The sequence below is a fragment of the Lagenorhynchus albirostris genome, chromosome 2, assembly GCF_949774975.1.
Source record: "Lagenorhynchus albirostris chromosome 2, mLagAlb1.1, whole genome shotgun sequence".
NCBI classification, from domain to species: domain Eukaryota; kingdom Metazoa; phylum Chordata; class Mammalia; order Artiodactyla; family Delphinidae; genus Lagenorhynchus; species Lagenorhynchus albirostris.
Window position 1 is genome coordinate 177,211,503 of NC_083096.1, and position 18,555 is coordinate 177,230,057.

The 18,555-nt window shown below is 59.5% G+C and overlaps 1 protein-coding gene across 1 annotated transcript; it reads right to left on the reverse strand.

Annotated features, from left to right (window-relative positions):
• Positions 1-433: 433 nt before the first annotated feature.
• C2H1orf167 (chromosome 2 C1orf167 homolog) lies at positions 434-18,199 on the reverse strand. Its single transcript, XM_060141987.1, is given in 24 exon segments — positions 434-835; positions 1,483-1,552; positions 1,555-1,621; positions 5,182-5,455; positions 6,491-6,630; positions 7,386-7,423; positions 7,558-7,611; positions 7,614-7,765; positions 8,432-8,586; positions 8,683-8,857; positions 10,488-10,674; positions 11,180-11,290; positions 11,293-11,354; positions 13,486-13,573; positions 13,624-13,668; positions 14,127-14,177; positions 14,867-15,023; positions 15,025-15,345; positions 15,890-16,005; positions 16,008-16,707; positions 16,746-16,820; positions 16,822-16,865; positions 16,868-17,050; positions 18,130-18,199. Coding segments are annotated over 24 exon segments (3,711 nt in total). The 3' UTR covers positions 434-459.
• Positions 18,200-18,555: the final 356 nt, after the last annotated feature.

The following is an 18,555-nucleotide window of genomic DNA, read 5'->3' on the forward strand; positions in this document are numbered from 1 at the left end:
GGCCCGAGCAGGACTGACTTCTTCCTGGCTTATTTTTCGGGCAGGACCTCCTTCTGCCTGCCGCTCCCTCCCCTCCATGCACCCTGTCCCGGAAGCTGTCTGTCTGGCACTGCTCCCCAGGCATCAGCCCTCAGGCCCCACCGCCCAGGGGCTGTGACTGACACGCGCGCAGGCTGTTCCCTGTCCCAGCCCCTGCTTGCGGGGCTTCACCGGCTCTGGGGGGGGGGGGGCGGGGAGAGGGGGCCGGTTGTCCACAGGGTGGCCTGACGGCAGAGGAAGCAGGTCAGGGGCTGGTTGGGTGGGGCAGGGGGCAGCCTTTAGGAGAGACAGAGAGAAGCAGCCGAGGCTAAGGGGGTGTTTTATTGTCCTTCAGAGCTCTTGGCCTGAGCGCCTTGTGCCTGAGCCTGTACTCCTCAGGTGGGTGGGGCTCCGATCTGCTTTCCTTTCCAGGGGAACGGGTCACAGCTGCTGCTGGGCCCCCTGCTTCACCCCAAGTCCACCAAGCACAGGGGCTCTGGTGGCTTTCTGCCTGCTCCGAGGCCTCCCACTGCTGCTGGCTCTGCCCCTCAGGCCCCTGGCTGCCAGACGCTGGTGCCGTGTTTCAAAGGCCTGGAATCGGGGAGCAGGAAGCTCTTTGGCTCCCTCCTGGGTGTGTGCTGTCAGTGCTGGAGGAACTCCGGGGGCCCAGCTCCTTCTGCCCCCGAGGGAAGAGGAGGTCCTTCCCTCTGCCCTGGGCCAGACGCACAGGCCTGCGATCAGGGAAGCTGGGTTCTGAGTGCACATCAGGGGGCGGCGCTCAGCGACCCACACCCAACGCAGGCGGTGTGAGCGGCAGCTGTGCCACAGGCCAAGCCCGTCCCCGGACCAGTGACGGCCACGACTGTGCTCAGCACGCGGTCACCAGCTGGATTAAGGGCTCTGGAATCCAGGCTGCTTTCTCTAACTGAACTGACCCCTCCCCTGGAAAAGAAGGGGTTCTGGGGGCACCAAGCAGGGAGGGCCGCAGCTCAGGAATGTGCAGGCGTGGCACGGCTAGGAAGGGCCTGCTGGGGGGCGGGGCCGCCCCCCCTCCCCCAGTACCTGGGAATGGACCCAACCATCTTGTTGTTGCTGTAATCGCTGAGACACCTGCAGCCTCAAGGCCCACCGTCGCCAGGCCCGCCTCAGGTGCCACTGCCTGAGCTATGGGGACAGTCACGAGGAGGCCCCGAGCTGGGCCCACCACTGTCCCCGGCCCGGCAGCCCCCAGCCCCTCTGCTGCCTCTCCCTGCCTGCAACTCTGCGGCACCAGGAGGAGGGGGATGTGACGAGGAGGTGTCATCTGAGGTGTGTTAATGTAGATTCCTGCACCTGTTCCCGAGGTTTCAGGCTTGGTAGGTCCAAAGTCCTGAACTTACTTTCAGAGACTGCGTTTCCATGGGTTAGGGCTGGGAATGGGACGTGATGGGAGGTCAGCGTGAGGGTGGGGAGGGGCCGCCCCACTCGCCAGTGTGGGCGCCAGCTGCTCTGTCCCCTGAGCATCTACCCAGCGCTGCCACGCCGCTGCCCGGGCCTGGCCTGCAGGGAACCCCGGAGCCGGCGAAGCAGTGCCTCAAGGCGCCAGCGCTGCAGGTACTTCCTCCTGAGGGGAGAGGCCCTGGTGTGTGTCCTGACAGCAAAGGGCATCATGACCCCTTCATGGCCAGGAAAGAGGGCAGAGCCATGGGCCTAGGCCTGGTCCGCAGAATGCTGCGGGACGAGCACCGGCCAGAGAGGGCCCAGGTCAGGCAAGCCCCTCAGCCCAGCCCACACCCTCAGCCCTCCCTCTCCACCCCTGCTCTCAGCCCTCCCTCTCCACCCCTGCTCTCAGCCCTCCCTCTCCACCCCTGCTCTCAGCCCTCCCTCTCCACCCCTGCTCTCAGCCCTCCCTCTCCACCCCTGCTCTCAGCCCTCCCTCTCCACCCCTGCTCTCAGCCCTCCCTCTCCACCCCTGCTCTCAGCCCTCCCTCTCCACCCCTGCTCTCAGCCCTCCCTCTCCACCCCTGCTCTCAGCCCTCCCTCTCCACCCCTGCTCTCAGCCCTCCCTCTCTACGCACACACTCTGCTCCCACCCCAGACACCTTTGCTCGGCCTCGCCTTTGCCCTCGAGGTCTTTGGTCTCAGAGCTGGGTCCCCTTCTGGCCCCGTAGGGCGCTGACCCTCGCCCCAGCAGCTGGAGCTGGGAGGCAGGGCCGAGGGGAGGCTCTCTGTCACCTGGCAAAGGGGCGTCAGAAGAGGTTAACACATCATTCAGGGGAGTAAGCTCTCCCCCTGGTACTTCTGGAAGCTGAGCCCTAGGAAGAGAGTTAACGAGAAATGGTGTTGAGCCTGTGTCCCTGCTGCCACCACCTCTGCCCAAGCCTCCTGCAAAGGCTTGGGCTGTGGCCCCAAAGGGTGGGCCAGGAGAAATTGTAATTGTTTTCTCAAAATTGTGAAATATTCCAGAAGAGGAGATGGGTGGGGAAAAACAGTAAATACATAAGACAGATTCGCCAAGAGTTCAAAGCTGATTTCCAGGCCCGTGAGGGCTGGTGACGGTCTCATCCCTGCACTTCAGACATTGTTTACTCCCTGAGGGAGTCCGGGACGTTTCTCTCTGCTTCCTCTGTCCACTGGGGCTGTGGTGCTTGGGGCTGGGCAGGCCAGGCCCTGTGGCCTGTGGCCTGCAGCTGCAGGCCTGAGGGAACAAAGAGGAAACCCTGAACCAATGGGCTTGGACATCTAGGGGCCCAAGTGACCTGGCAGGACTCCTTTCCCGACAAGTAGAGGAGACAGGAAAGGCCCGAGAGTAGTGTGGCCATCAGTACACGCCACTGCCTCTTTCCCCATGCTCCCACATGGCTCGAGACTCAGGAAGGTGAGTGGACCAAAAATGGCTACCAATCAGAGCTTACCTGTGCCAGGTACACCCTGTGAGGTGGACATTACTCTCCCCACTCAGCCTCATAAAGTCAAATTACTTGTCTGAGGCCTCACCTCTCCGGAGTGGTCTGACTCCAGGGCCCGAGCCCCCAGTGACTGCACTCTACGGACACCAGGGGCTCTCTAAGGGAGTCTGTGCCACCGTGAGGTGGCATAAAACCCGCCCCCGTCATTAGGTGAGGGCTGCCTGGGCGCGCGTGTGCGTGCGGTAGAAAGAGGGGCGCCTGGAATTCAGCCCCTAGTTACCATTGACCATTCCTGACATTTACTTTGTTTCTACAAGTCTCAGTTTCTCCATCAGTAAACGGGATCCCTGCCTGCCTTTGCTGACAGAAATGGAATGGAAGTGTTTATAAACATACTCTGAAAATAAAATTCTCTTGAAACACAGATCTAGAAATAAAATACCCTGAGACCCAGAATCTGCTGTCGCCATAGCCCCACATAGGTAAATATGTGGATTCTGCAAATAACCAAAGCCAGTCCGTTTCGATTCCATTGAAAACAAACCACTTTAATCTTTTTTCCTAGAAACTTTTCTAGAGTCTATGACGTATTTTGTGGCATCCTGAAACAGGATTCTTGGTGATACCAGTTCATCTTGAGGAACACTCTGTGGCCTGCCAGTAACTCTGGGGCTATGTGTCCCGCAATGACGTGTCCCGCAATGGACTGCCATGCAGCGTCGCTCTTTGTACCCGGGTTTCCTTATGGCCTCTTCCCTCGTGCTAGGCCACCCAGCTCTTTGTCACCATTTGCTGCTATCAGAACTAATGCTTCTGGTCTGGAGATGGACTGGCAGTCATCTCTGGGTAGAGAGAGTCATGAAAGAATATTTTTTCATTTATATTTTCTGGGTTTTCTATAATGAGCATGTTTCATTTTCTAATTTAAAAAAAAAAAAAAAAGAACGACAAAAAATTGCTACTGACCCCAATTACCTCTTTTGATCCTAGACTGTACCAGGACTTATAATGAGTTTAGGTGTCTGTCTCCCTAACAGATGCGACCCAGGGTGCTTCTTTGTAGCAGACCAGCACTGGGCTGGCGCTCAGTGGGTGCTCAGTAAGTGCTGATGGACCCGTAATTGGGTGGCTGCCCGGCCGGGAGGCTGTTGAGAACCCATAGGGGTGGTGTCCACAAGGCCGCTGGGGTCCTGGAAAAGCACGCAACCACCCTCACCATCGGCGCTGAATCAAGCTGACTCTGAGGCCAGTAGCCCCGAGGTCATTTTGGACCTCCCGCCTGACCTGCGGCGGGCCTCACCTGCCTCCGCAGGGCTGGAGCGCTCCTCAGCAGAGGTGCCCTCTGGCGGCCAGCCTAGGCCAGTGCCTGAGGCTGGCTCTGGGCCTGGGGTGGGCTGTGCTGGCCTCCTGGGCCTCGGCCTGTGGTTCCAGCCACACTCTGAGCAGCGCTGTCCGCCACTGGGCCCAGTGGGTTCCCAGGAGGCGCCTGGGCCCAGCCCGCTGGAACTGGGCGATGGCAGCTCACTGGACACGGCCCCTGGTAGCTGACTGGGCGCAGGCCTCTAGGACCCTGGCGGCGAGGGAGGAGCCCACACCGAGGCCATCAGGGCCAGGACTCTACAGCGGGCTGTAGGGAGCCCTCCTCTGCCCCCGCCAGTGCACCGCAGGAGGGGGACCTCCAGGCAAAGCCCCATGCCTGTGTTCCTCGTCCCCCATCCCTCTTCTGGGGAAATCACGTTCAAATGGGCACAGAGAGCAGCAGAATTATCTGTCACACGACGGGGACAGCCATCCTGTTTAGGGGACACAGAGAAAGCAGTCCTGCCAACTCCTCCTTCCCTCCCATCCCGCCACGAGCACTGATTTATATCATCCAGGACCTGGTGTGTGTCTGGCCCGAGCTGAGCGGAGAACTTGCACACGTTATTTCTTATCCTAATCCCCGGGGCCACCCTGCAAGGCAGGCCTGTAATCTTCCTTGGACCTTCGAAGTTAGACTTGCCCAAAGAGGGGTGGCATAGCTGGAAAGTGCAGAGCTGGAATTTGACCCCAGGGACCAGGACCTCCTCTCCCCATCACCCCTAGCCCCCTGAGACCTGCCACCAGCCGTCAAATACCCTCTACCCTGGCCCCATACAAGCTCAAGGCCTAAGCTGGAAGCACAGTGCGGGGCCGCCCTCAGGCCATGGGCGCCCACCTGGCGCTCAGCTTCGGGGCAGCAGCCAGCACAGGGCCTGGGCCTGGGTTCTCTCTCCTGCCTGCTGGCGGGCCTCACAGCACTGGCCCGGGGCCACTTGCCTTGCAACGGAGGCCGGCTGGGCCCGGCCCTCCTCAGCTTGCTGTCCACCTGGCGTCCCTGTTCTTGGCTTCTCCAGCAGGAGAAGGAGGCCTGGGCCACGCGCTGCTCCTGAGGCCGGGCTGCAGCTTCTGGGGCTTCACTGGCAAATGTGGCCCCTGGTGCCCATCTCCTCAGGCCATCCTGGAAGGCTGGACCCTTGGCCCGGGGCATCCCTGTGCCTCTCGCTACTCCACACCAGGCCTGGAAGCGGCTGCAGAACAGGTGCAGAGAAGGGGCCCAGCCGACTTCCCAGTCAAAAGTCACATCAATTCAAAATTACACCTGAAAATTCCCCACAAACCATCACGGGTTCTTCACAGTTTTGGCTACACAGCCCCGTGCCTTAAGAACGTATGGATCGATGTATAACAGGTGAGAGCTCTGGCTTTCGCTTAGGGGCCTTGGCACGCACTCACCCCCGCTCCGGGGGCAGGTGCTGCCCGGGAGGGTGTGGGAACCTGGCAGTTGTGGGTTCAGGTCCCCCTCCACCAAGAGAGCATCCACGCCCTGCTTGCCCTCACAAGGCCGCTGTGGGCCAGGAGGTCAGTGAGGAGAATGTGGTCCCCCGCTCCCAGATGGACCAGGAAAACATCAGCCACTCTGCGGTGAATGGTTCAATGGCCCCGTGGGGACGCTGTGAATGCGTGTGAGTTTGTACAGAACCAACCGTGGGAGAAGGTGTCATCTGTCCCCTCTGCTTTTAAACATGCACCCATGAACAGTATATGTGTGGCACTAGAACATCTCTATTTCAGATTTCTCTCTCTTTGTGGTGGCTCTTTGAGGAGTTGATTTCCCCATCCTTTTCTTTTTTTTTTTTTTTGGCCTCAAGGCACGTGGGATCTTAGTTCCCTGACCAGGGATTGAACCCATCCCCCCTGCAGTGGAAGCGCAGAGTCTTAACCACTGGACCGCCGGGGAAGTCCCTGATTTCCTCATCTTAACTGTGAGCTCTGAAACCAAAGGACTGACCTGGCCAGGAGGTGGAGACCTGGGGCTTGTCAGGGCATTGGGTGGGGTTAGGGGCTTGCCATCCCGCACCTCCCAAACAATTCATATAATGGAAGCTTGGTGGTTTTGACTCCAGGCTGGGGTCTCCCTTCACGCCCATGCCCGGGTCCCAGGCCTCCAGCCTGACCTGCCCCTAGAGCTGCAGAGGCCACCCAGCTTCCCATCCCTGGGCTCTCTCCCTGCTTTTCCAGGGGTGGGGGGTGACCCTCGCTCTCCCACCCCCAGGCCCGGCCACCTCTGCAGTAGGAGCTGCTCTGGACCGGCCGCCGTGGGTCCCTGACAAGCTGCTGCCTCCTGCCAGCCCCGGAACACGGCCCTGCGCAGGCCCTGGAGGCGGGCCCGCACACACCGCTGGTACTTTTCACGCAGGAGCTGCTGTCCCGTGGCCAGAGAGATGCTGAGGTGCCCCTAGGCGCTCATTGCAGCCTCAGCCTGGGCCCCAAGGAACCGTGGGCCCCTGCTCTGCCAGCTTCTGCCCTCTACCCAAGTGGGAACCAAGGAGGCCGCCTAACTGTCTGGGTTAAGATGCTCCCATTACAGGCGTCCTACTGGTGACCAGGACTACCAACTCAGAGTTTTGTTTTGTTTTGTTTTTTTTAATTTCTTGACGATGTTTAGGAGTCAGGAGAATTCACATAAAAATACAGATTTCCAGCTTTTCTGTAAAAACAGAGGTCTGGCAACACTAGGTCAATGTTCCTGGGCAACGATTAGGCTGGGGAAGCAGCTGTCCCCAGTGGACAGGACACGAACTTTCCAGAACAACCAAATTCCCACCTGCCAGCCCACTGATATGATAGCAACGGAGTGAGAAGCCTCTAAAATTGCCCCCGGTGATCCCCGCCTTCTGTGCTGGGCTCTGAGGACACTGTGACTCCTGAAGGCCAGGTGAGGGTGACAAGGATGAAGATGAAGATGGTGATGATGATGGTAGCGCCCACGAGGAGCGGGGTTCTGAGCCAAGCCCTTAGTGTGGATTGTCTCACAGAATTCTCACAATCACTCTAGCGGGGGTGGGGGGGTACCACTGTTATCCCCATTTTACGGATGAGTAAGCTGAGGTTAAGTAGCACACTTAAAGTCCACACAGCCAGGGAATGGAAGAGCGGGGAACGTTAACCCAAGCCTACAGCGTCCACGCCCCCCGGTCCTGCTCTGCCACCCAAACCTGGGGTGGGGGGGTGGGGGGTTGTGGGAGTGTCCCATCACTGGACTCTGTGCTAGAGGACCAGAATCTTGGGTGTCCCTGACGGACCTGGGCCCCCCCTCAGCCCCGGTGCCCCGCCCCAGTGCCCGACTCACTCTGCCAGCAGCAGTGCCAGTGACCCAGTGCACGTCGCTGCTGTCCCCATCCCACTCCCGGGCCCACTGTTCCGTCTCCTGCTGCTGCACCAGCTGCTGCCGCCACAGGCCCAGCACGGCCCTGCAGCTCTGATCCCAGGCCCGGCGGGCAGCCAGCTCTCTCCTGGCCCCCTGGGCTGTTGCCCAGTGGCTCCAGCCAAGGAGGATGCTGGGAAGGGGAGTGTCCACCCTCAGGTGGTCACTGCCACCCTGGGCCAGCCCGGCCCTCCCCTTCCCTCCCCTCCCCTCAGAAGCAGGGAGGGCTTGGGGTGACTCTTCTCCCTCCATCCATCATGGGGGAGGGTGGGTTGCTGGGGGCTGGAGGGCTTAAATGCTGCTCCAAGGGTCACAATGACAGGTGGTCGGGATGCAGTGGGACCCCAGACCCCCGATGCCAAGTGCTATGCTCAGCTCCTAGTGAGGAACATTGCCACGGGCTGAGTGTTTACTAACGCCAGGCACTGTGCTAGGGGATGTGCGTGCCCCTCCCTCGCTGATTCTCATTGGAGTGAGTCCTATTATTACCCCCATACGAACGGAGAGATAGAGGCAGAGAGAGGTTAAGCAACTTGCCCAAGATCACACAGCCAGTGAGGAACAAAGCTGGGATTACCACAGCAGTGAAATTTCTGGGAGAAATGAATACCTCACACCTCTCAGCAGGGCAGGGTAGGAGGGCAGGAGGCTCTGAGAGGATTTGAGTCTGGGGTGTGAGGGGAGCCCTCTGGGGTGCAGACCCCAAGGGGGTGAGGTGGGAAGGGCAAGGATTGATGGGAAACAGTAAATCCAAGGGTGGTGGGCAGCATGGCTTACCCGTCCTGGGAGGGGTCCCTACCGCCTCTGAAGGGTGCGCTGATGCCACCTTGCCACGCCCCGGGACTGCTGGGCTTGCGCCTGCCAGAGCAGAAGGTGCCGCCCCTGCTGCTGCTGCCCAGCTGCCCACAGAAAGCTCACCCGGAACACCTCCAGGAGGGCGGGGGCCCGGGAAGCCTGGGGAAGGAGCTGTGGAGTCCTGGGTGCCCTGGGTGCTGCTACCCCTCCCCCCTCCCCTCCCCTTCCCAGCCCTCCCCACCCTCTCCCCCTCACCTGCTCCAGGGAGCTGCGGGGTGTCCTGCAGCCCGGCAGGGCCTTTCCTCCCAGGACACCGCCCAGAACCGCTGGGGCCAAGGTGGTCCTGGCGCTGCCCGGATCCCGCGCCCTCAGGCGCCAACCCCTCAGGCTGTGACGCAGCACCCACTGCTGCACGCCCTCGAAGAAGGAGCTACTGGAGGGGGCAGGTGAGTGCTGGGGCCCCCTGTCACCCCTGGCTGGGGGTGCTGGAAGGGTGCCACCGTGAGCCAAACGCTGGGCCAGAGCTGGGCAGCCCCACCTCCCACACGGGCCGCCCACTAGGACCACCGGGGGCTCTAAGAAATACCGATGCTCACTGGGGCCCCAGCCCCGGAGATTCTGATGTAATGGTCTGGGTGCGGCTTGGGCTCCCCAACTTTTCCAAAGTCCCCACGGTGACCCCCGTGAGCAGCTGAGGCCGAGACCACAGCTCTACTTACCCTGATCACCTGGTTGATCCTCGCCACACTCCCTGGGTGAGTGGGGGCCACACAGTTGATGCGGAGTGGAGCCGAGCCCAGGCCCAGCGACCCAGGACTCAAGAGCCCACACCAGTATTTCTGCCTCCACTCGGTTATAAAGGTAGGGAAGCTGAGGCCTGGGGGAAGGTCATGTCCCCAAACTCCAAACAGCAGCAGACCTGGGATCCAAGCACTCATCTCAGGCTACAGGGCAGCCTCAGATATGTTGCAGGGAGCTATGGACTGTGACCCGGTACCCAAAGGCCAGAGGATAGACTGGGGGAGGGAGGGCTACATTCTGAAGGATCATGGTGAACTGAGTTTCCTTAGAGGTCCAGGGACGCATTAAAAGAGACTGAGGGTCCAAGTGGACCAAGTGGGTGTGGGGCTGATGGATGCCAGGTGTATAGCTTTTTTTGGTTTATTTTTTTCTTGTTTTGTTCTTTTTTGTTTGTTATTTTGGGTTTTTTGTTTGTTTGTTTGTTTCTTTACAACCCCTTGTGTTGAGGGCTGACTTTCAATAGATCGCAGCGTGGGAGCTCCTCTGCTAGGTGCATAGCTTTTAAGGACAGAATTCTTAACCCTGCAGCTGCTGGCTTACATTCCTGCTGACATTCCATCAGTGAAGCTGGCCCCTCCTGACCTCCACTGGCTCTCTCACCCATAACCATCAGCCTGGGCTCTGAGTCCCAGCATCCCACCTTGTATAAAAGCATCGCAAGGTCTCACTATAGGTCTCACTTCTTGCTCCTGATTCAGTGTGATTTAGAGCAAGCTGCTTGACCCCTCTGAGCCTCAGTTTCTCCAGCTGTGTAATAAGGCAAATGGGGGCAGGGGAAAAAGTGGCTCCTTCACTGATTCATTTACGGTATTTGTTCTGTGCCTTCGGCAGCCTGGGCATCTGCAAGACGCTAGGAGACAGTGGTGAGGAGACATACAGGGTTTCGGCCACCAGGGGGCTCCCACTTAGCCAGGAGATGGGTGAGAGGTGGGTCCAGATTCTGGGGAGGGAGAAGAGCATTAAAGCAACCTCCCCGTCAGGTTCCAGCCACCTTGGCAGGACTCCGTGTCTGTGCCCCTGACCACTCCCTGTCCCCCACAGCTCTCTGCTCTATCACTGACTCAGCGTCCCTAGGCTACCTCCCCCGGCCCCACGCCTGCTGGGCACCACAGGGTGCCAGGCCCCATGCTGGGGCCACAGAGAGGAGTAGGATGTGGCCCATTCCCTATGGGACACTCCATCCAGTGCTGAGGACTGCTCACCTTCCCACCCCATGTCCTCCAGGCCCAACCCCAGGTCACAAACTCACGGACACCTGCTCCGCCCGCTGGCGCTGGGAGAGCTGCGTCCTCCAGAGCAGCAGCACCCGGTGGAGGGCCAGCCTCCGGCCGGCTTCCTGCAAGGAGCGCCGGCCTTGCTCCCGGGGCAGCGCCTGGGCCTGGGCCACCACCCCCAGGCCGTGGGCTGTGGCCCCCCCAGGGGCTGAGCTGGGGAGGGCCATGTTCCCTGAGAAGCAGACAAGAGATGAACCAGTGAGCACCCTCTGCTCAAAGCCATTGGTGGACGCTGCCTCAGGCCCCTTAGGGCCTCTCCCCTTGTGGCTACTGCCCCCTCCCACCACCCCCAAGCCCTCCCCACCGGGACACCTGGAAGATCCCATCTTCCTCTGTCACGTTTTGGTCGGTCGGGGGCAGGAGCTGTACATCCCCCTAAGACCAGAAGCTTCCCAGAAGCAGGGGCTCCATCTCTTCCAGGTGGAAGATTGAACAGGTCTCTCGCCTAGAGGAGCTCATGATGGAGGTCAGGATGGGGCCCACCAAAGCCTGCTGCTCCAGGGACCCCTCCGGACCCTCCCAGGCCTGCCAGGCTGCATCCCCGAGAAAACTCCCGATCCCATCACCTCCCACCACGAGCATCCCTAAATCAACTGGGCGACTGCAGAAGGAGCTTAAGTGGCGCTGTTTGCTGGGGTGGGAGAGAGAGGGAGCCCCTCGGCCCGCCACTCGCTCACCTGCCTCCCGCCAACAAAGGGGCGGCTGGGTCACCTTCGCCCCATCTGAGGCCTGGAGCTGCTTCGTCTGCACCCACTGCTGCAGGCACATCCTCAGGGTCCCTGCCCGCGGTCGGCCATGTGGTCCCGGTACCGGGTCCCTCCTTGCGCGAACCGCTGCCAGGCCCCAAAGCACCTGGAGAGCCAAGAGAAAGTGCAGGTGCTCATTGTAATGACTGCAGCTACAGCCTCCCGCCATGTGCCAGACACCACTGAGGCCTTGGGCAAGCCACTCACCGCTCTGAGCCTCAACTTTCTCGTCTGTAAAATGGGGCTGCTGTGGGATGGTGAAGCATGCCATCTGCTCAGGCCACATCGTCACTTCTGGGTGCCCGGATGGCCTCAGCAGCCTCCTACCTGCCCTCCTGCATCCACTGTTGCCCCCGCCCCTCCAGTCAGTGCCTACACAGTAACCAGAGTGATATTTTTCAAATCTCAAATCAAATTATCTTACTCTCTTGCTAAAATACGCCAGGAGCAGTCCCCTTGCTCTGATGATCAAATTTCGACTCCTCCCCACTGACAGCAAGGCACTCTCTGCATGGTCTGTCCCCCACCCCATTACACACCTTTCCAACTTCATCTCAAAGCACCCCAGCCCCCAACCCCATACTAACAGGGCTCTGACCGGACTGCCATTCTTTGCATTTTCCATGTTCCTCTCCCTGTCAGAGGTCTTTGCACATGCTGTTCCGTTCCCTCTGCCTGGCACTCCTGTCTGCTGTCCCTCCATCAGTCAGCCATGCACCCTTCCCATCTCTGCTGAACGCTGGTCGAGGTCAGCTCTCTTTGTCAAAAGTTCTCATAGAAAACTCTATCGGGGACTTCCCTGGTGGTGCAATAGTTAAGAATCCACCTACCAATGCAGGGAACACGGGTTCGATCCCTGGTCCGGGAAGATGCCACATGCCGCGGAGCAACTAAGCCTGCAAGCTGCAACTACTGAGCCGTTGTGCCACAACGGCTGAAGCCCACGCGCCTAGAGCCTGCGCTCCGCAACAAAGAGAAGCCACTGAAATGAGAAGCCCATGCACTGCAACAAAGAGTAGCCCTCGCTTGCTGCAGCTAGGGAAAGCCTGCGCGCAGCAACGAAGACCCAACGCAGACAATAAATAAATAAATAAATAAATTTATGAAAAAGAAAACTCTATCGGGGGATGCAACCAGCAAAATGCAGACAGTAGGAAACTCTACCTGACAAGCAGCCTGGTTTCTTCAACAGATAACTTGCAAGGAAACAAAGAAACAATCAAAAACAACAGAGGGGAGTCCCTAGATTTAAAAGAGCTTAAGGACCCCTCAACCAATGACAGCAAGTGGACCTTATTTAGATCCCAATACAAACTAACTATAACAACAAGGACTTCCCTGGTGGTCCAGTGGGTAATACTCCGTGCTCCCAATGCAGGGGGCCTGGGTTCGATCCCTGGTTGGGGAACTAGATCCCGTGTGCATGCCGCAACTAAGAGTCTGCATGCCACAACAAAGATCCTGCGTGCCACAACTAAGACCCAGCGCAGACAAGATAAATAAATAAATACCAAACCCCAAAAAACCCAAAAAACTATAACAACATATTTGCTTATAAAACAATTGGAAATTTGAATGCTGACCAGATATTTGTTGGTGTTAAGGAATTATTCATTTTTTAGGTGTGATCCTGGCCTGGTGGTTCTGTTGTTTAAAAGACACTTTATGTTTTAGAGATGCTACAGAAATATTTACAGATGAAATGGTAGGATGCATGGGATTTGCCTCAAAATTATGTACTGGGGGAAGTAGCCAGGGTACAGATCAAACACATTTTCTCAGGAGGTGATTTTCGTGAAACTGGACGATGGGTACACTGAGGGTGATTATCCTATTTTCCCTACTTTTATGTAAGATTAAAAGTCCCATAATAAAATAGTTAACAAGGAAAAAAACAACTTCATGTAGATCTGTGTTTCTTCCCTTCACAGCACTTAACTTTGGTGGTATTCACACACACACGCACTTTGTGATTGTTAATTTCCTGCCTGTCTCCACACTGGGCCATGGGTTCCATGAGGGCCAGTGACAGCGGGCATGAAGCTTTGCTTATAACTAAATCGCAGCCCCTGGGTGGTGTCTGCCAGGTCTTAGCATCTCAGTAAATGGCACATGTATTCATTTCTTATTTTCATCATTTCAACACTAGGAGTCAAGAATTGACTTAAAGTGCATCTCCCAGCTGCATCTCACCCTCTGCCTCAGGGGAGGCGGTCCCCATTCCCACTTCCCCGTACCTGCAGAGCCAGGCCCTCTGGCGCCGGGTGTCCAGTGGGGACACCCAGGCTGCATCTGCAACAGGAGAGCACCAGGCCTGGGGGGGGCCTCTCCATCCTCTGAGCCCTCAGCACAGCCCCGGAGGCCTCTCCCTGGACCCCCTTCTCCTGCCCGTTCCTTCTGACGGCACCACAGGAGGAAGACTACAGGGAATGAAGAGAGGGGGAAGAGAGAGTGAAGGGAGGGGAAGTCAGGGCCAGGAGGGACCACTGACTCCTGGGACCCCAGGCCGTGTGGCCTCCGGCCAGTCCCTCTCCATCTCTGGGCCTCAGTTTCCCCACGAATGAGTCATGTCTAAGGACTTGCCAATTCTAACACTCAAGCTTCTGTCCGGCCTGTACCAGCGTCCATGGCACACAAACGCAGGATGTGCGCCTCTCATACTCTGTGTCTTTGAGCTGCTCACTTCATGCCTCTGTGCCTCAGTTCCCCATCAGTAAAATGGGCACAATGCCTTGCTGAGGTCACCACGAGAGAATCAAATGAGATCTTGTCTGGGAAGCTGCCAGAGTAGATACTCGATAAACACTCATTCACTCACTGAGGACCCCCTGCCCGACCTGGCTCCATCTCCCCCGTTTCCCAGCGCCCCACATCTTACCAGCCAGCTGTTGCAGAGCCTGCAGGATCTGGACTCCCCTGTCTCCTCCATCTGGCCTTGGCCCAGAACACAATGGAATCAGCTGGGCTCCCGCCTCCTCCCTCCGACTCCTTGGACTGTTCTCCATAGTGGCTGGATCAATTTACATTCCCACCAACAGTGCAAGAGGGTTCCCTTTTCTCCACACCCTCTCCAGCATTTGTTGTTTGTAGATTTTCTGAGGATGCCCATTCTAACCCATTTTTAAATTAGTTAATCTATTTATTTTTGGCTGCGTTGGGTCTTGGTTGCTACGCACGGGCTTTCTCTAGTTGCAGTGAGCAGGGGCTACTCTTTGCTGAGGTGCGCGGGCTTCTCGTTGCGGTGGCTTCTCTTGCTGCGGGGCACCTGCTCTAGGCACTTGGGCTTCAGCAGTTGTGGCACTCGGGCTCAGTAGTTGTAGCACACGGGCTTAGTTGCTCCGCAGCATGTGGGCCTCCCGGACCAGGGCTTGAACCCGTGTCCCCTGCATTGGCAGGCGGACTCCCAACCACTGCGCCACCAGAGGAGTCCCTATGATCCCATTTTAAAGCTAAAGAGACGAAGGCACAGAGAGGTTAAGTAACTTGCCCAAGCTCACACAGTGAGAAAATGTGGGGAAAAGGAAAGTGACGGAGACAGGATTTGAATTCAGGCAGAGCTCGGTCATGTCTGGGCTGACACTGCCTCCCCCCTACTGCCAATCACTCAGGAGGAACAACCTGCGCCCCAGGAGAGCCTCCTCCCCAGACACACGGGCACTTCATCACCCCCCCACGGTCCAACCTGGAGGCCCCTAACCTTTTGGAAGGTCCGCGCCAGCAGGGCCTGCGTGTGTTGTCCCCACGCCGCCGCCAGCTGGGCCTCCTGGAGCCAGTGTCCACCGCGGCGCCCGTAGGCCCCTGCGCAACAGCTGCCGGCAGCCCAGCGCCATGGCTGCTGCCACTGCCCGCCGCCTCTGCACCCAGTGCCGCCACGCTCTGAAACATCTGGACAGCCACTGCCGGCTGGGGACAGACCAGGCTGACCAGGGGATGGGCCCGGTCCCCAGTCCCAGGGAGAGCTGGGGGCTCAGCAGCACCCGCGTCGCCTTTCCAGCATGGAGGGTGATGCTCCACGCTGCGGCAGGAGAGCTGGCTGCACCCCGGGAGAACTTCCCTCTATGGAGGGCTAGCCTTGGAAATCCCAGACAGGAGAGCTCCTGGGGGCAGGGGAATGAATGCAGGACAGCCTCACAGGTTTAGGATTCCCGGGAGCGGCAGTCCCCGCGTTCCTGTCCTTGGGGCCTTCCCTGCCCCTGAAATTCTGCAAGGATCTGCCATCCGGGCCTTATCTCCATCAGGCCCGAGTCTGCAGGCAAATGGGAGAGGAGGCGTCCCAGGAGCATGGCCCCGGCTCCCACCCCCAGCCCGTGACCTCACCGGCCTATCTCAGACTCCAGGCTCACAGTGTTTCTGGCTGCGTTCTTGGAAAACAAAGGGACACGACACAGCACTCAGGCCAAGAAGCAGCAGGACTGGACACCCCCTGCTAAGCCTGCCTGCCCACAGCCTCCCTTTCTGAGGGAGGGTGACAGAGGAGTGACACCCAGCTTGGAGCGAGAATTCCTGGGAGGCAGCCCTCCTCCCCCAACCCTGAGTCCCCCAGTTCCCATCCCAGACCCCTCTAGCCTCTCTCTGCAGGGCACTCCTCGCGGGGGCCGTGTCTGGCAGACCGGAAGCCGGCCTCTCTTCTTCGCTGCCGACCTGCTCCCACGGGGTCCTGTCCCCTCCTTCCCGCCCAGGGAGGATGCCCCGGGCTGAACTGGACGAGGCTGAAGAGCAGAGTCTGGCCTCCCTGCTGCCCGCCCCTTGAGGGAGCAGGGGTCCTCCCTCTGTCCCCTGCCGTATGTAGTCCCTGGGGAGCACTTCTCTCCTCGTCTTACAGGGTGGGCAGGAAGGACCCCTTGCTCAGGGTCAAGGGCAACCCCGGGAAGCATCTCCAAAGCAGTCTCCAGTGATGCAGACTTGCTGCTTGCCTGAGAGTCTGAGAGACCATCCTGGACCCCCGGTGCTTCCGGGAAACCTGCAGTTTCCCTGAAACCTTGGGAATGTTTCCTCCTCTCATCCTAGGAAGCAAGAACAGGCTGGCTGGGCTGGGGGTGAGCAGGGAGTATCTGGCCAGCTCTGGTCCAGGACTCCTGCTGCACAGGGCCTGGGGGTTCCCAGGATGCCTGGCACCTGAGACGGACTGCCTCACGCTCCAGGCGTTGCACAGAGGCCAGCAGCTGGTGAATGGCAACTTGGGACGGAGCCCGAGTCCGGCTCTGGGCAGGGGCAGCCAGGTCCTCCAGGGTGAGGCATTCCCCCACGAGCCTGGAGGTCCAGCCCCCCAGGCCACACTGGGATCTGGGCTCTGGCCGTGTGTGCCCTTCGAGCGGGCCCAGGCCTGCAGCAGGCCCAATGTCTGGGCAGGGGGTATTGGTGGACAGCAGCCGGGACCACCTCGGGCGGGAGGCTGGGGAAGCCAGTGGCCCTCGGGGTAGAGGGCTTCCCCCGGGCATCCTGTGCGGCCAGAAGCTTTCCTGAGCCCCGACCAGAGGCGACGTCCCCACTTAGCCACGCTCGTCTCCCTGACGCTCAGGTCGCTCTGCTGGATGGCAAACGCCTGGGCTCTTCTTTGGGGCCTCCCGGCCAGGGGCTTGCAAGTTGCTCTGCTGTCGGAAGCTTGAGTTGGTCAGCTGCCGGGCGTGTCCCTCAGGGCGAGGCCCAGGCTGGGGCTGGTCAGGTTGCTCTGGACTCGGCAGGGCTCCTGGCACAGTGCTGCCCCCGGGGATGGTGTGGTGGCAGCCCCCCTGCTCCCGGCCTGGCCCACGGGCACCCACTGGCCATGTGTACTGGCCAGGCTCTTCCGGAGTCTCCATTGCTCTAAAAAGAGGACAGACAGTTATGTCCTGGGGGAGAAGTTGGTGGTCAGTGCTGGGGAGGGACAGGGCGCCACACGGGAGGGAACCCAGCTCCAGAGGTCTGCGTCAGCTCTGTCATCCCAGGTGGACCAACGGATGCACCCGGGGGTCTTGAGCCAGAGCAGTGACCTGGTGACAGTGCAGGGACTCAGAGCAGGGACAGGGCAGGGGCAGGGAGGAGGGCAGAGGGAAGCAGGGAGATAGTTGGGAGGCTGCTGAGGGGTCCCAGGCGAGAGACGATGGGGCTGGCATGGGGGCGGCAGGAGGGTGGAGAGAAGGAGACAGATCAGGTCTGCTGAGAAGGCCTAGAAGAGGGTGAAGGGAAGAGAAGTGTCGCTGACGGCTCCCTGGTGTCCAGCTTGAGCAAAGAGGTGCTGGGGCGTCCGCAGCTGGGGTGAAAGCAAGACTCAACGTATCAAACAGCTAAACGTGGCCTGCTCTGGCCCCGAGGTGGTGGCGCTCCCTCCCTGCCGGTCTCCCCAGCCCCCAGGCCGTTCTGCAGCTGGGAGACAAGGCCTCTTGGGGGCGGGTGAGATGCCTGGGAGGGCCTGGCAGGTAGTGTGGGCCATGAAAGTTTGTAAATAGGAACTAAAGGTCAGAGAAGTTAAGCGCCTTGCCCCACGGCCACACAGCTAGAACACAGAGAACCCGGCAAGTAAACAGGAATCTGCATTTGTTCTTGGGCTACTCCCACTCCTGGCTGCACCAGCTTGGTGGCCTTCCGGAAGCCCCAGGAACCTGAGCAGGGAGGTTCCCAGCCCACCAGCACTGCCAGAAGACCGACCTGTGAGGGCCCCTTCTCTGCCAGGGGCCGCAGACAGGCCCCCTCCTGCGCCTCCCTCCTCACCTCGTGTCCTGACTTCCTGACCCTCCCTCGCGCCCCAAGCTGGAAGACTTTGTCCTGGCCCGGCTGGCCCTGAACAGCTAATCTCTGGAATTAGCAAGGCCCTGGGCTGGCCTGTCTGGGAAAGGGCCGCTGGGCTGCTACCCGAGGGGACCTCACTCCTGCCACCTCTGACCCAGACCCCCTGAGCCTCTTGCCTGGCCTCAGGGGGGTGGCCGGCCTGGGGGGCACATTCTCCTTGTGGCTGGTGTCAGGTCTCAGCTCCATGGGCTCCAGGGCAAAGCCAGGGTGGCAGTGACCTTGGTCCACACCGCAGCCGGTCCTGTTTGATTAGGGGGACTCTGAGGGGTGAGGATAGGGTGCCTGCCTCCTACCCAGCCACGCCCAGCCCTGGTCCCCACTCCCACGCTTCCCCAGCATCCCTGGTTGCCCTGAGGTCCAGCCCCGGCTGTCCTGTTCAGGGCCCCTTGGGGTGTCCTCTCCCCAACCCCTGTACCACCCCTTTCCCTTGTAATTTTCTCATGTCTTCCGGCACCCACTCCTAACACTGATGACAGATCCCTGTGGACCCTGCTTCCTGAGCAGCCCTGTCAGGTGAGGGCTCTTTCTCTCAGAACTCTAGG